Source organism: Tachypleus tridentatus, chromosome 7 (assembly GCF_004210375.1).
Source record: "Tachypleus tridentatus isolate NWPU-2018 chromosome 7, ASM421037v1, whole genome shotgun sequence".
NCBI classification, from domain to species: Eukaryota; Metazoa; Arthropoda; class Merostomata; order Xiphosura; family Limulidae; genus Tachypleus; species Tachypleus tridentatus.
The window spans coordinates 164065379-164079871 of NC_134831.1; the positions used below are offsets into that span (position 1 = coordinate 164065379).

General features: G+C 38.4%; 1 protein-coding gene across 6 annotated transcripts in view; it reads left to right on the plus strand.

The window, feature by feature from the left end:
- Nucleotides 1-1726: 1726 nt before the first annotated feature.
- Nucleotides 1727-14493, plus strand: part of LOC143257089 (phosphatidylinositol 3-kinase regulatory subunit alpha-like) — a 72883-nt gene continuing 60116 nt past the window's right edge. For 3 of the 6 annotated variants that reach the window (XR_013031677.1, XM_076515303.1, XM_076515299.1), the window contains exon 1: nt 1727-2841. Coding sequence is in view for 3 of the 6 variants with exons in the window: in XM_076515303.1 (XP_076371418.1) it covers nt 2575-2841 (267 nt within the window). In the remaining 3 variants the exon portion in view is untranslated. Of the gene's footprint in view, nt 2842-8949; nt 9039-14493 lie in introns of all 6 variants that reach the window. The other 3 variants (XM_076515304.1, XM_076515300.1, XM_076515305.1) reach the window with 3 other exon arrangements.

Below are 14493 nucleotides of genomic sequence, written 5' to 3' on the forward strand. Positions count from 1 at the left end.
TTCGATAAGTTATATTTTTATGTGTGTATACATTTCACAATTATCTATACCAGAACTATCTAGATGAGTTTATGATTTGTGACGTCATGTATTACTGTGTGCATTATTTTATTATTATAACTATGACTGCTAGACCTATATGAGTTCGGTATATCATGCAGTTTAACAAATTTAACTCGTAGCGGAAGAATAATACAGGTAAGATATTTATAGTTCTTGATTTAATATCATATATAATAATTAGACAAGGGTGGAGGCCGGGAAATGTTTTTTGATAGAAAGAAAGTGTGGTTGATGCTACCAGGTGTCAAGTTTCTATTTTGATATCTTTAGGGGTAACTACCGTACTTAAAACCGGCTATAGGCGTTGAGAAGCAGTGAAATCTGACTTTGTAGGTTCTAGCACTCACATCTTTATTATGTCTGATAGATGGAATGTCCTCAATGCCCTTCTTTGGGTGCTATAGCTACAAATATTTGCACTGCGAAAGTTTACGTTATTTTGTTACGTTTTGCTGGTGCAGTCATGTATACCAAACCTATCAATAGTTTCGTAAATTATCGATAACTATCAGTTATGTTACCATCTTACTTGATAGAAACAGGCAGTCACATTTTTTATTATATACTTTTCACAAACTTTGAAAATTAAATTAGCTATTCTTTCCCAACATCAGGCCTTTTCAAGAGTGATTGTTTAATGACAGTTGCTTTGATTGTTTGGAGATGTCGCTTTAAAATTTTTCAGGGTCTCAGAATACAACAGTATTGCAAATTACTGAAATGTATCTAAGGGCGGTTGGTATGGGTATTAATACTTTTACCAGAACAAAGCAGAGAACAACGTTTCGACCTTCTTAGGTCGTTAACCTGAAGATGACCTAAAAAGGTCGAAACGTTGTTCTCTGCTTTATTTTAGTAAAAGTGTTAATACTCATACCAGCCATACTGAGATACATTTTTACTACAGGTGGGTTTTTCGTCATCACGAAATTACTGAAATACCGTACTTCATATAGTTAACCTGACTGGCTTATGCTTGAAAGACAGATTGTGTATTAATGTACCATTCTCCCAGACTTTCGCTCAATAAAACTCTGAAATTTAATCAGAAAATTAAACAAACTGATCTACGTAAACCGTATTTGCAATGACGTTTATAGAACACTGTTAATTCAATAAATCTGCGACTAATTCAGTAGTGTTGTGGAATACAGGAAAATGATCATAGTATTGGTATTTTTAAATCTTAAATGGCATCATATTCAACCTCCTCCCTACCGTCCAAAATACCTACTGACGCAACAATTGTCCGGTTTTGGGCAGAATAACAGGACCGACTGTTACTTTTATAATTATGAAACAAAGAGCGTATTGAATAGTACCGTTTTCTACGTTAGTGTTATGTATGATATGTTTTCCAACAAAGCTTATATTTCTTTGGAATTGTCCTCCACCCACCCCTATAAAACTGCTAGCATTTAAAGGGGGGAGACTGGCTTTTATTGAGATATTTCATTTGTCAGTCAGAGATTCATGGAACTGTTGTCTGTACTGACCCTGAATATTATTAACCGTTTACTGGCAGAAGCTAGGCACGTGCTTTATTTCATATGTATAGGCAAAAAAAAGCTGTAGTACTCAGGCCTTCAGTTGCTACTATATTTGCCACCTAGCGGTCTATATTTGGTATGTGGTAAAACCACCACTTCTACGCCCTTACACAGAAGTCATGGTCATTGCAGTATACATGGGTGAGAGCATGCACGTGTAGGGTATATACTGTACCGATAGTGATTATATCAAAACACACCTTGTCCTTATATCAATCGTTGTGAAAATATTAGACTTTGCAATATCAGTAGATTTTTTTTTGTCGTCAGTATAAATTTCGCTTGCTTCGTGCGTTCTGTTGTTGACCTCTACATAAACTCTTTACTGCGCAAGTCTGTTCTCAATTCACGTGCATGCCTCTACCGAATTTTCCAATCCTGGCAGAGACGGCCTAGCAACTAAGTCCTGTGCCGTCGCCAACCAACCCCGGTAGAGCTTCTTATAGGCGCTTTCGGTTATCATTCAGGACGTGTGTGTACCTCTACGTCTTATATATATATATATATATATATTTACAGCCTTCATTATTGCACAATCTTATATCCTCATATGGCAAACAATTGCACAGGACTATGGGAGAATAATCATAAACGTTGACACGTCTCCTTACTTAAACTGGGTAGTGTGGAGTGTGGGCAGGGTGAATAAAGTCACCCCTCGAGTGACCCAAGCCTCCACGAACAATTTTAGCCCATGAAACCGAAACATCCCTGACTGCTGTGCACGTGCTTGTTCCGTCACTAAATTTCAGCAGTGCTGTCCTAAACTTGAATTACAATATAAAGTGTCAAAATTAATAAATCATCGCAACAGGTACTCCTTCTGTGTTAACAACTAGAAACTTTCATGTATTAAATCCGTAGATGCCCTCAGGCTGTGAAAAAGGCAAGCGAATGAATTAACTTAGTTCAACTGATAAATGAATCCACCTTGTTTCGTGTTAATTGGAGAAAGGAGTGAATGCGCATGTGGGGAAAAAGCAATTTTGGAATCGGCAGCTCAACCGGTGGAATACCGGCTGGACCTTCCGTTAATTGTCGTTGGCTCTCTGCCTATCCTTGTCTCGCCTACTGTAGGCTTCTCTCTGTGGGTGAGCATTTCCATTCTCCTGGTCCCTCTCTCCCCACATGGTACAATTCGTGTTTGCATAATATGTGTGTTGCCTGTAGTCACCTGTGTCAGTGGACCAACGATACTTTTTCCCCTGTTGACATATGTAGGGAAGTGGTAAGTTCTCTCTTTCAAATATTTTCGTTTTAATGTAAACTAAGAAAATAGCTCTGACGACCGCTTTTCTGTCGATATAGAATAAAGTAGCTCATTGCTAAATATTTAAAGTGATATGTTGTCTTGTTTTTGTAACTTATTCGAAAACAAATACGTTCATGGTAATTGAAGATCTGTAAGAAGAAATTCCCGACAGAGGACAACAGTCTGTTTTGAGGGAACTTAAAAACCATCGATTTATGTATTCCTGATTAAAGTTGTTTTTTTTTCAAATTATGTCTTTATATCCCGGAGTGTGTATGCAAATAACTTTAAAAACTCGTATTGTATGAACTCGCCAAATATCCTTTTAGAAGTTCGGGAGTGCCCTAATTTTTGGCATGTGAAACTGCTGGTCGAAAAGTCCGAGAAAAGTGCTGCTTCTGAAGACACTATACACCGTCAGTGTTACTTGTGGACGTGTTTTAAAAGTAACGACCATTCCAGTTTTTCGAACCAAAGAGCCACATAGAGGGTTGTTAGTTGGCGGCTGGCTTCCCTCTGATCAGTACTTCAGGAGCTTCGCATGGTCAAGTGATTACACTCGTAATCTGAGGGTTGCAGGCTTGAATCCCCGTGACACCAAACATGCTGTGGGGGCAATATAATGTTATGGTCAATTCCACCATTTGTTGGTAAAAGAGCGGCCCAAGAGTGCGGTGGGTGGTATTAACTAGCTGTCTTCCCTCTGGTTTATAACTTCAAAATTAGGGACGGCTAACGCTAGATAAATCTGGAGTAGATTTACGCGAAATTCAAAACAAACAAACCTCTCGTTGATCAGAGGTAAACTTGAAAATGTTAACGGTAACATCAGGTGTTCAACCTCTAACGCGGGCTTAAATAAGATAACCCACTTCAATGAGTCAACTCACAAAAAAGTAAAACAGAGGAGTTAAATAAAATTGATGTTTCGTGAGTTTTACCGAATTTTATGTACAAAGGATGCAGATAAATCAAGAGCAGTAGAACGTTTTTATATTTACGCAATAATAACCCAAAATAAAACAGGTATAATAGTTGTGCGGCACATTAAAAAAAAGGGGAGGGGAGTTCTTAAGACCACCAGTCACGCAAAATAAAACCCTCTTGGGGCGCCGCGCCAAATTTAGAAATATGCCCCATAAGGCGCTGCTTGGTAGATATAAACTGACTCTACTATTCAGAAGCTTAAAATTTGAAATATATAAAGTATGAAAAAAGATACAGATTTATATAGTAGTAGTGGTTTTAGAAGTTCCAGCGTTTCCATATTCTCCAAAATAAATATCACACACCTTGCTTTCTTCTAATGTAATTCTATTTTGACCTCTCAGGTCAGTTGTCCTTTTTATTACTCTCCTTTTTTGACTTTCACCATCATTGCTTCATTTCCAGTTAATATGATTTGCTTTATTCGGGCAAGAATCCAAAGGTAAGCAGCATCTACAAAGGAACCTTTCTCTTTATGTTTATGCTCCTGACAAGGCGTTTTACAGATTTAACTTGTGACCTGTATTTTTTCAATCAGAAGAAGTATTTTTAGATTGTATTATTGTAAATGGTTACCTAGTCTGGAGACTCCAATCTGTTTCTCAGCTGCGACGTTTTGTCCCTAAATCTGGGGCGTTTTTGCGATCGGGAATTTTTAATTAATTTTAAGTGTAGTAGCGTATTAAGGAAATAACTGATTTTTCTGAATATCAGTTGAAAAGCTACTGGTGCAAGTCGATTAAAGCGCTTGTGATTGTTTGTTTCAGAATTTAGGAAAAAAAAAAGCGCTGTGCGTGTTAACTGCCCCTTATTTCAACTGATATACTATAGGAAATGTAGTTAATCAGTAGCAACTATCATCAACACTTGTCTAATCGAACTGTGGGATTTAAGACCATCATTATTCTGGTATATCTACAGCTCCAAGGTACAGAGTACGTTTTTCAGGTAAACACAAACCATGAATTCTCAGATTCATAGTCCGGGCACGCTACCCACTTTTGGAGTACCCTACTCATTTGAACAGTTCTCAGTTATTCATTAAGCTTACATCTTCTGTGGCATTTATTTACGGATAGGTCGCTAACCCGGCTTGTATAGTGACATTTATTATTGGACGGGTCTCTTTCGTTTCTTTGTTTTCGAACTTCGCGCAAATCCACTAGAGAGCATTTTTCGGTAGCAGTCCCTATTTTAAGAATGAAAAACTGGAAAGAAAGCAACTGGTTAACATTACTCATCTTTTCCAAAGAAAAGTGGGATTCATTGGAAAGAGCAAGCATGTTCAGTGATGGGACTCGAACCTGTGACTTGCAGATTACAAGTCGAGCACACTAACCATGCTCTAGGACAGGGGTTCCCAACCTTTTGGCACTCGCGACCCCTTACCTAAAAGTTTGAAACCCATGTGACCCCCTACTTAGGGCTTACTATCAGCAGCTTAATTTTTCTTTTATTTTCTGTGAAGGAGAGGGAAAAAAACATCTGAAAAACATATTTAAAAATGCTGTAATTATTTATTAGCAAATTAAATCACATTGGTCCAACCTGAATTCACAAAATGAACATATATTTCTTAAAATAATATTAACATAGGTTTGAACAGCTATCCAACCCAGCTAGTGAGATGCCTGATGTTGCATTTCAGCAGCAAGCTTTGAAATTCGTGGTCGAGCGTTTGTTAGAGCCAGTCTCATGCCATCTCCAACATCCAATCTGTTCCTATTCTTTGTTTTTATATTGACAAGAGTGTAAAATCCTGCCTCACACAAGTAGGTAGAAGCAAATGGAACAAGGACACGTAAAGCTATCATGCTGATTTTGGAGTATGACTGATACATAGCGCACCAGAACTGAGTCACGGATTTCACCTTGAAGAGATCACGAGCTGAAGAGTCGTTCCTTAGATCCAGAAATTCATCTTGGATATCATATGGGATGCTGGATACATCAAGTTCAGTACAAAATGGGTTCCTTACCAGGGCCTCCTGTTCCTGTGATAGCTCAGGTAAGTAACGCTCGACTTCCTTTTCTAGAGACTGAAGATGTTCGGTAATCTCATTCTTGAGGAACTGATCCAGTTGGATCTGAGACTCACCCGTCACTCCACAAAGTTTTTCAAACATAGCGATGTTTCCAAGATTGGTTTTCCGACGTCAGTTCTGCAGTTTGGAAACAAAGGCCCGAAAACTATCTTGAAAAAGGAGAACATGTGTTTCCCTTCCTTGAAGCTTCAAATTGAGCTTGTTCAGCTGGTCAAAAATGTCGGCTAGGTACGCAACCCTTTTATTCCATGCTTCATCTTCGAAGTGAGCTACAAGATCTTTCCTTTCTTGAGTCTCCAGGAATAGCTTTATTTCATCTTTCATTTCAAAGACACGATAACGTTTCCTTTCGACAACCAACGTACTGCTGTGTAGAAGAGAAGGACTTCGTGGTCAGCATTTGTGTCTTTGCATAGTTCTTTGAATAGGCGAGTGTTGAGTGCTTGAGTCTTCACATAATTTACAATTTTGATTACAGATTCAAGCACTACCTGCAGAGAGGCAGGGAGAGTCTTACTGGCGAGAGCATATCGGTGAATCATGCAGTGGATGCCCTTTGCTTGAGGTGCTAGCTTCTTCACTCTCGACTGGAATCCTGATTTCGATCCCAGCATAGCCGGTGCCCCATCCGTACAAACCCCACACACGTTTTCCCATTGAAGATCTTCGTCTTGAAAAAAAGTTGAAACTTTTCCATGACATCATCAGCTTTTGTTGTGGTTTCAAGTGCACTGCAGAATAAGAATTCGTCTTTGATGTCACCTGAATTAATGTATCTCACGAAGACAAGCAACTGAGAACATGAACTTACATCTGTTGACTCGTCGAGCTGAAAGGAGAACAAAGGGGAACCCTTGATTTCAGTCAAAACCTGTTCCTTCACATCCATAGACATTTTAGAAATGAGCCTCTGTATAGTATTATTTGACAGGGATACTTGCTGCATCTTCTTTGCACTGGCTTCTCCAAGAATAAGATTTACTGCTTTCATCATGCAGGGTTTAAGAAGTGTTTCTCCAATCGTGTGAGGCTTTTTTTGTTTAGCAATTTCGAATGCAATCTCATGTGAAGCTTCCATTACGGCTGCACTCTGCTACTGAAACGACCCACTTCTATCGATCCTTTGGCTTTTAAGACACCGTTCATGCCTTTTGAAGAAATCCAAACCCTTCTTTGCGTGTTCTGGATGTTTCAAAACACACTGTGGTTTCTCGATGCCGTCGTTGGCGAGCACAGTGGTGAAGCCAATGTTGAGGTAGCATTCTGAGTATCTGCGCCGTTTAGCCATGGACAAAACTCACCTCTACTGCTTACTTATCTCCTTGTTAAACTAAAATAAAAATGTTGAATAATGAACGCTTTGGCAACTGTAGATCTTACACTGACTACTTGTGGGGGGTGCAGGTAGAGTAATGATGGGGTAAGTATTGGGAGGGAAGGGAGCGTGGCCAGTCGCGCGATTCGTCATCCACCAATCAGCAACGGACATGTGACTCACGTGTCGACAGCGAGCATACACACACTTAATCACAGCTAAACAGACACACAAGCATACGTACATGCGCGTGCACTCACATACTCGCTACTCACTAGTATACACATACATACAGTTGCAGACACATACATACACCCATAATATCACCTAATGACAATGAACTAACGTAGCACACGTTTTGCTTTGCACAGAAACAAAAAAATGTAAGAGCATGAAAATGTAATTGATGAAATAAAATTAATGTTATCCCAAGCTACTTCTAACAAGGCTACGCGACTCCCCTGGCAAGGCTTCGCGACTCCCTGGGGGGTCGCGACCCACCGGTTGGGAACCCCTGCTCTAGGACAAGTTGCAAGCTTCACCTGACTTTTGTTTAACGACAAGCTGCGAACCCACCCTAAATAGTCACGTGTATTTAAGGATAGGTCGTGAATCCAACCTGAACAGTCACATTTATTTAACGACAGGTCGCGAACTCGACCTAAATAGTCACGTGTACTTTAAGGACAGGTCGTGAATCCAACCTGAATAGTCACATTTATTTAACGGCAGGTCGCGAACTCGACCTGAATATTTGGACTATCAAACATTTTAATTCAGGTAGCGTAGTGTAGTTAGTCCTTGCTGGAACATAAACATGTTTAATAATGAGAAACAGTTAGAATTCAATGAATTTTTTTTATTTCCACAACGTTTCATCTTACGGCTTTTTCAAGAAGTAACCATGCCGAGTGAACACAAGTCCATTCTGAGCGGAACAAAACAGGTGATGTAATTAAAAGTTAAAGAGGTCGACATTCGCGAGCGAATGCTATACGTCTCCTCTACGTAATACAAATATGGTCGATTTTGATACCAGAGAAATCGAAAACTGTCTCTATCACTATTAGGTACTTGAGAAAAGATATTTTTACACTCAATTCCAATGAAATTGGTCAACATATGTCCGAGCAATTGATCAAAACTCCAGAAATTATATGTATTTTGTGTGCGCTCTGACCACCCCCCGTAAAAAGACTCAAAACTGGCAAGTTCAACGTTTTTGAACGTGGGCATACAAAGATTTATATTGTTTGAATATGAACGCACAGGGGTCTAAAATGTGCATTTTTGGGTTGCTTGAAATTTGAACCCATAAAATATTTAAAAGGCCTAAATAAATTTAAAAAAAACTGTTAAAGATATCTGGGTGTATTGGACCAAGGTATAACCCTACCAAGTTTCAATTTAATCCACAGAGAAAATGAAGGAATTACAGCCCATTGAAAAGTGGTTGAATGAAGATAGAGTAGAAAAAGTAGTGTATTTCTCTTTGGAGACATAGTAATAACAACGTTTTCTGGCTGCGATCACGTGGTAACGTTATCAATAATAATAAATGTGCAACACTTGTACAAATAAGATAGTATTAATTTAAATGTGAAAACAAACACACGAATCAGGAAAACATTCACATATAAGAAATATGTACAAACACTGTGAATATGGTTTGTTATAATACTTTACATACGGCATATAATACAATAAGATTTAAAATATTTTCTTTTCTTTTTCCAGTTGCCACAAGAAACGTTGAAATCAGTAGGTGGTGACGTAAGGTTTACTGTCATGATGATATCACTCAATGACGACTATTCAAATAAAAGGTTAGAAATAACTTAGGCATGATAATAAACCCATTAGCGTGACGTATGTCAAGCCCTGTCTTACATGAGCGTCTTTATCACAATCCACGTGTTACAACTTTCCTTCTGGTGTTTGATCGTGATAAAAGGGACGCTGTCACCAATTTTCTCTTTTGTTTTAGCAGAGTTTCATTAGAGCATTGATCACAGCGCCAGCTGTTGATGAAGATATTAAGGGACCATGTAAATAAAGTTGTGTTTAGAAATATTATAGGCTTTATGTTAATAACTTATGACAGCGTTTCTCAAACTTTACTAAAGTTACCGGGGACTCCTTTAATTTAAGATATTTTTGCGGACTCCCAAACTTGTCGATATTGTTGTTTAGTAAAAAAAAACATACTGCGTGTTCATGAAAAAACTGTATTTCAAAATTAAAGTTTTAATTTCATATAAATTTACTTATAGGGGTCTTGTACCGCCAGGTGGTTGTAGCGCTCAACTCGTAATCTGAAGGTCGCGGGTTTGAATCCCAGTCACATCAAACTTGCTCGCTCTTTCAGTATAAAGTAAGGATAGCCCCACTGTACATTGGTAAAAGAATAGTCCAAGAGTTGGCAGTGGAAGGTGATGAATAGCTGTCTTTCCTCTAGTTCTACACTGCTAAATTAGGGAAGGCAAGCGCAAATAGCCCTCGTGTAACTTTGCGCGAAATTCAAAAAAAAAAAAAAAAATCGTATATATTTACTTTTATGAACACTATTTTTTATCCTATAAGTAATTTTGTCTAAATATTTCTTTTTGCATATGACAAGCATAATTAAATTAATCTGGGTTTATTTGGAAGGAAATAGAAAATTGCGCTTGGTGTATTTTTCTACCCGTTTTTCAGTGAGGTTGTAAAAACAAACGTCTCACTATGTAGCCAGCTAAGTGAATGTAAAAAATTTACAAAACTTGCTTTTAGCACTTTTTTGTTTATCTGTTTTAAAACTTTTTCCTGTTTGTTTATTTCTTTCTTTTTTGCAAAATTTATTTTACTGTATTCTTTGCAATCCACCGTACAATACTAACAGATAATTCTGGGACCTATATCTGTAGCTTTGTTTTCTAATGAATCTTTCACCAACATTTAAGGATGTTTACGCGTGTTGGAGGATCCAAGATTCGAGCCACAATATACCACAGAACACGGTCAACACTTTCAGTTGTAGGAGCGTTGTAACTGTGACAGCCAATCCTGTACATATTTTTTATAATAAGTAGTCGGATAGCGGCGAATGTGTTGAATGGTTGCCCTCCTTCTAGCCAGTCAGCTGTTCGGATGGTAATGTCTGAGTACTGCGGATCTCTGACCTGGCCGGTTAACCCATATATCGCATACGGTTGCGTTCGAGGTTGAAAATATCATGTACTAAGATTCTTATATAGTATTTTTCTTTGCTCAGTTTGCACTGTTACCTTGTCACAGTTTTGTATATTAGCTAGCTCAGTGTGAGAATGAAAATTTAGGCCATGCTTACAGAAAAAAAAAGTATATGCCCCCCTTTTTTTTTTCTTTCTTTCTTTCTGAGTTTCCTTTAATGGTTCAAATATATTACAAATTGAGATTGAGGCCGTTTGGTAGTTCCCTGAGATTGGAGGATTCGTTCTTGTATGAGAATTTATGCAGGTCACGTGCTCCACCTGTCTTGGGAATAGGAATATTTACCGTCACGTGACATTATCTCTCTCTCTCTCTCTCTGTGTGTGTGTGTCATATAATGTTACCTGCTGATATGGTGCGAGTTAGAATAACCCACTCTATAATCGCGTAATTTCTGTTGTAAATTAAGGGCAATTGCTGTTTCTAGAATCACTTTATGGTTCAAATGTCAATGAAAGTTGGAGTCATGTGAATATGTGCATTTAAGAAAAGGCAAAAGAAAGATATTTAAGTTTCAAGAAATAAATGGAAAAGAGGGGGCACCAGAACACAGTTGACGGATGTGTGTGTGCAGGGGGGGGGTAAATTTTGTAAAATTACATGTTGAGGCTATTACTTGTGTTCTAGCTGGAAGCGTAAATATCTTATCTACACAAACCATCAAATCGGAATAAAACCGTGAAAGTCTTTAAATAAATCGTAAGTCTAGTGCTGCCATCTATACACACACAAAAAAAAATGTTTAGGATTTCTTATCTGACCTGAAAAAGTTTCCTTGCTTAGTTTCACAAAGAGGTAGGTAACTGTAAGTAGGATAAAGGTGAAGAAATGTAACAATGTGTCATAAGGCTTAATAAACTAAATAGCGTTTAAAATTCGCGAATATTTAATTTTTAAGTTGCTGTAATTGATACCGTGCCAGAATGAGAAAGTCCATTGTTCACGCCCTCTTCAGTAAAACCTCTCGAACTCTGGATTTTGGGGCAGTGAGTGCGTTACAATTGTGATGATTAAATCCTAAAATTTGATATAGTCTAAGAGTTGTTTATCAACTCAAAATTAAGTATAACTACTGCGGATACACCGCCCCCTCTAGTACAGCGGTAAGTCTACAGATTTATAACACTAAAATCAAGGGTTCGATTCCCCTAGGTGGACTTAGCAGATAGCTCATTATGGTTTTGCAATAAGAAAACACGCAGACACACCTAACTGCATGGTTAGTAATTACCCACATACAACTACCTTTTATCAGCTGTTTGTTTTACTCCCTAATTTTGAAATAATAGACTAACCTGCGGTTATCGAACTTTATCTAGCCGTGCGACCCTCTCATTTCATTCCTTCCGTTCTTACCATTAACCTAATCTTAAAATTTACAAGTAGTCTGTTTACTTTCATGTAAACTTTTAGGCTACTCTAATGGTATAATACGAAGTGCTAATTTGTGTCTAGTTTGTTTGTTTTTTTTTGAATTTTGTGCAAAGCTTCTCGAGGGCTATTTGCGCTAGCCGTCCCTAATTTAGCAGTGTAAGACTGGAGGGAAGACAGCTAGTCATCACCACCCACTGCCAACACTTGAGATACTCTTTTACTAACGAATAGTGGGATTGACCATTACTATACGTCCCCACGGCTGAAAGGGCGAGCATGTTTGGTGCGACCGGGATGCGAACCCGCGACTCGATTTATGTCTAAATGTTTTGGATATATTATGGTTTCGTTTGGTTTCTTTTGAATTTTGTGTAAAGCTACACGAGAGCTATCTGCGCTAGCCGTCTCTAATTTAACAGTGTAAGACTAGAGGGAAGACCACCCGCCGTCAACTCTTGGGCTACTCTTTTACCAACGAATAGTGGGATTGACCGTCATATTATAACACCCCCACGGTTGAAAGGGCGAGCATGTTTGGTGTGATGGGGATTAGAACCCGGTACCCTCGGATTACGAATCGAGTGCCTTAACCACTTGGCCATGCCGGGTCCGATACATTATGGCTACCCGTCATTAGCGTAAGGCGTGTTTTATTAACACACTAGCGAAAACCCGCGAAACATTTGTATCTTTATTGCAGCAATAATTTTTTAAATACTGTATTTGTAGAATGACACAAAATGAATCCTATGACAGACATCGACATCTGTATGTCCACTCTTCTTAGGCATAACATTAGTTAAGTATGCAATATTTGTAGTTAAATGGTTCAAGATTCAAATGGCATTAAATTCTGAAACATTTTCTGGAGGGTCATACCACAGATCCCCCATAAAAAGGCAACGAGGCAGTGGCTTGACCACTCCAAAACTGCTTCATACCTCAGAGACAGTGGTTCAAAAGTAACGACCACTATACCCGAATCTTAGAAGTCACTGAACTAGTAGTTAAACTCAGGGCGTGCGTGGGATGTCGTTTCGGTTTAATAAAATTTCAGTTTCAACTAACGTTACAGATCGACGAACATGATATTTTAACTATCAGCTGACACCTCAACTCTCATGTTTACAAGATATAACTTATTTTGAATCGAATACCTAAGTCCTTACCTCGACAAAGTAATTTTAATAAAATAAACAAACATATTTTGGCTTTATAAGAAAAAAACAAAACTAAAAACGATATTTAATTATGGATAACTGTCTGTTTTGGGGTTATTATTATTACAAGATATTACATTACAAAGGCCTGATATGGCCAGATCGTTAAGGCATTCAACTCGTAATCTGAGTGTCGTGGTTTTTAATCTCCATACATCAAACATACTCCCTTTTTCAGCCGTAGGGGCGTTATAATGTTACGACAATTCCACTATTCGTTGGTAAAAGAGTAGCCCAAGAGTTGGCGGTGGGTGGTGATAACTAGCTGCTTTTCCTCTAGTCTTACACTACTAAATTAGGGACGGCTAGGGCAGATAGCCCTCGAGTAGCTTTGCGCGAAATTCAAAAACAAACAAACAAGCAATAATACATTATAAAGGAAAAAACAAATGTCTTTGTCACGGACTGTTTTGCGTTAGTTTATCATTTTGAGTAACTTCCGTTTCTAAATCGGTAAAAATTGTCTTTCTAATATAGGATAATCAATTTACAGATATCCTAGTTTCACACTATGTAAAAATGAATTACCGATGGATTCGTGTAAGTGAAAGTCACAAATTGCAGTGATGTATTCGCAGATGTAGATTTTTACTTCTTGGCGCTGGCTAAATTTATTACGAAAACTACGTTTCACCCTACCTTGCGCTCCCTAGTGGCTCAGTTGTGAGTATGCAAGCTTACGATGCTAAATTTCGGGTTTCGATACCCGTAGTGGGCGTAGCACTGGTACCCCATTGTGTAGCCTGTGTTTAACAACAGCCAAGAGGGAGAATAAAGAATCGTACCTTGCATCTTGCAGTGGTTACTTACAGTGTTACGGCCGTGTTCTGAAACGTTAAGAAGCTTTTCCGAAATTGTAGCTCGACAGTTACCTCAGGAACATAAATGTAAGTTTCATAACAGATAGAATGGGGCAATGAAAATATGCTAAGACAATATGGTTAAGCTGTCTTTGTCATGTAAGGTTCATCCATTTTCAATTTGGTTACGCTTGTCATTTTACTTTACACTCCACTTCCAAGTAATCTAAAACTGGCATTTTCGTTATTCATATATCTTTTGAGTCTGAACAATTTTTTGAAAGTGTTTTTGGTAAGTGTTAGTATTGACTTGTCATTGACACTTCATTTGGTGTTAGTACTGAAAAGCCATTGATACTTCGTCTGGTGTTGTTGGGTGTTAGTATTGACAAGTCACTGGATCTTCATTTGGTATTATTGGGTATTAAGATTGACAAGTCATTAACACTTCGTCTGGTATTCTGTGTTTGTGTTTTTTTTTATAGCAAAGCCACATCGAGCTATCTGCTCAGCCCACCGAGGGGAATCGAACCCCTGATTTTTAGCGTTGTAAATCCGTAGACATATCGCTGTACAGTATACCCTCACCTATTCGCGGTTCCCCATTCGCGGCCCCGCATATTCGCGGGTTAGGCTCTTAACCCTATCGCATCGTA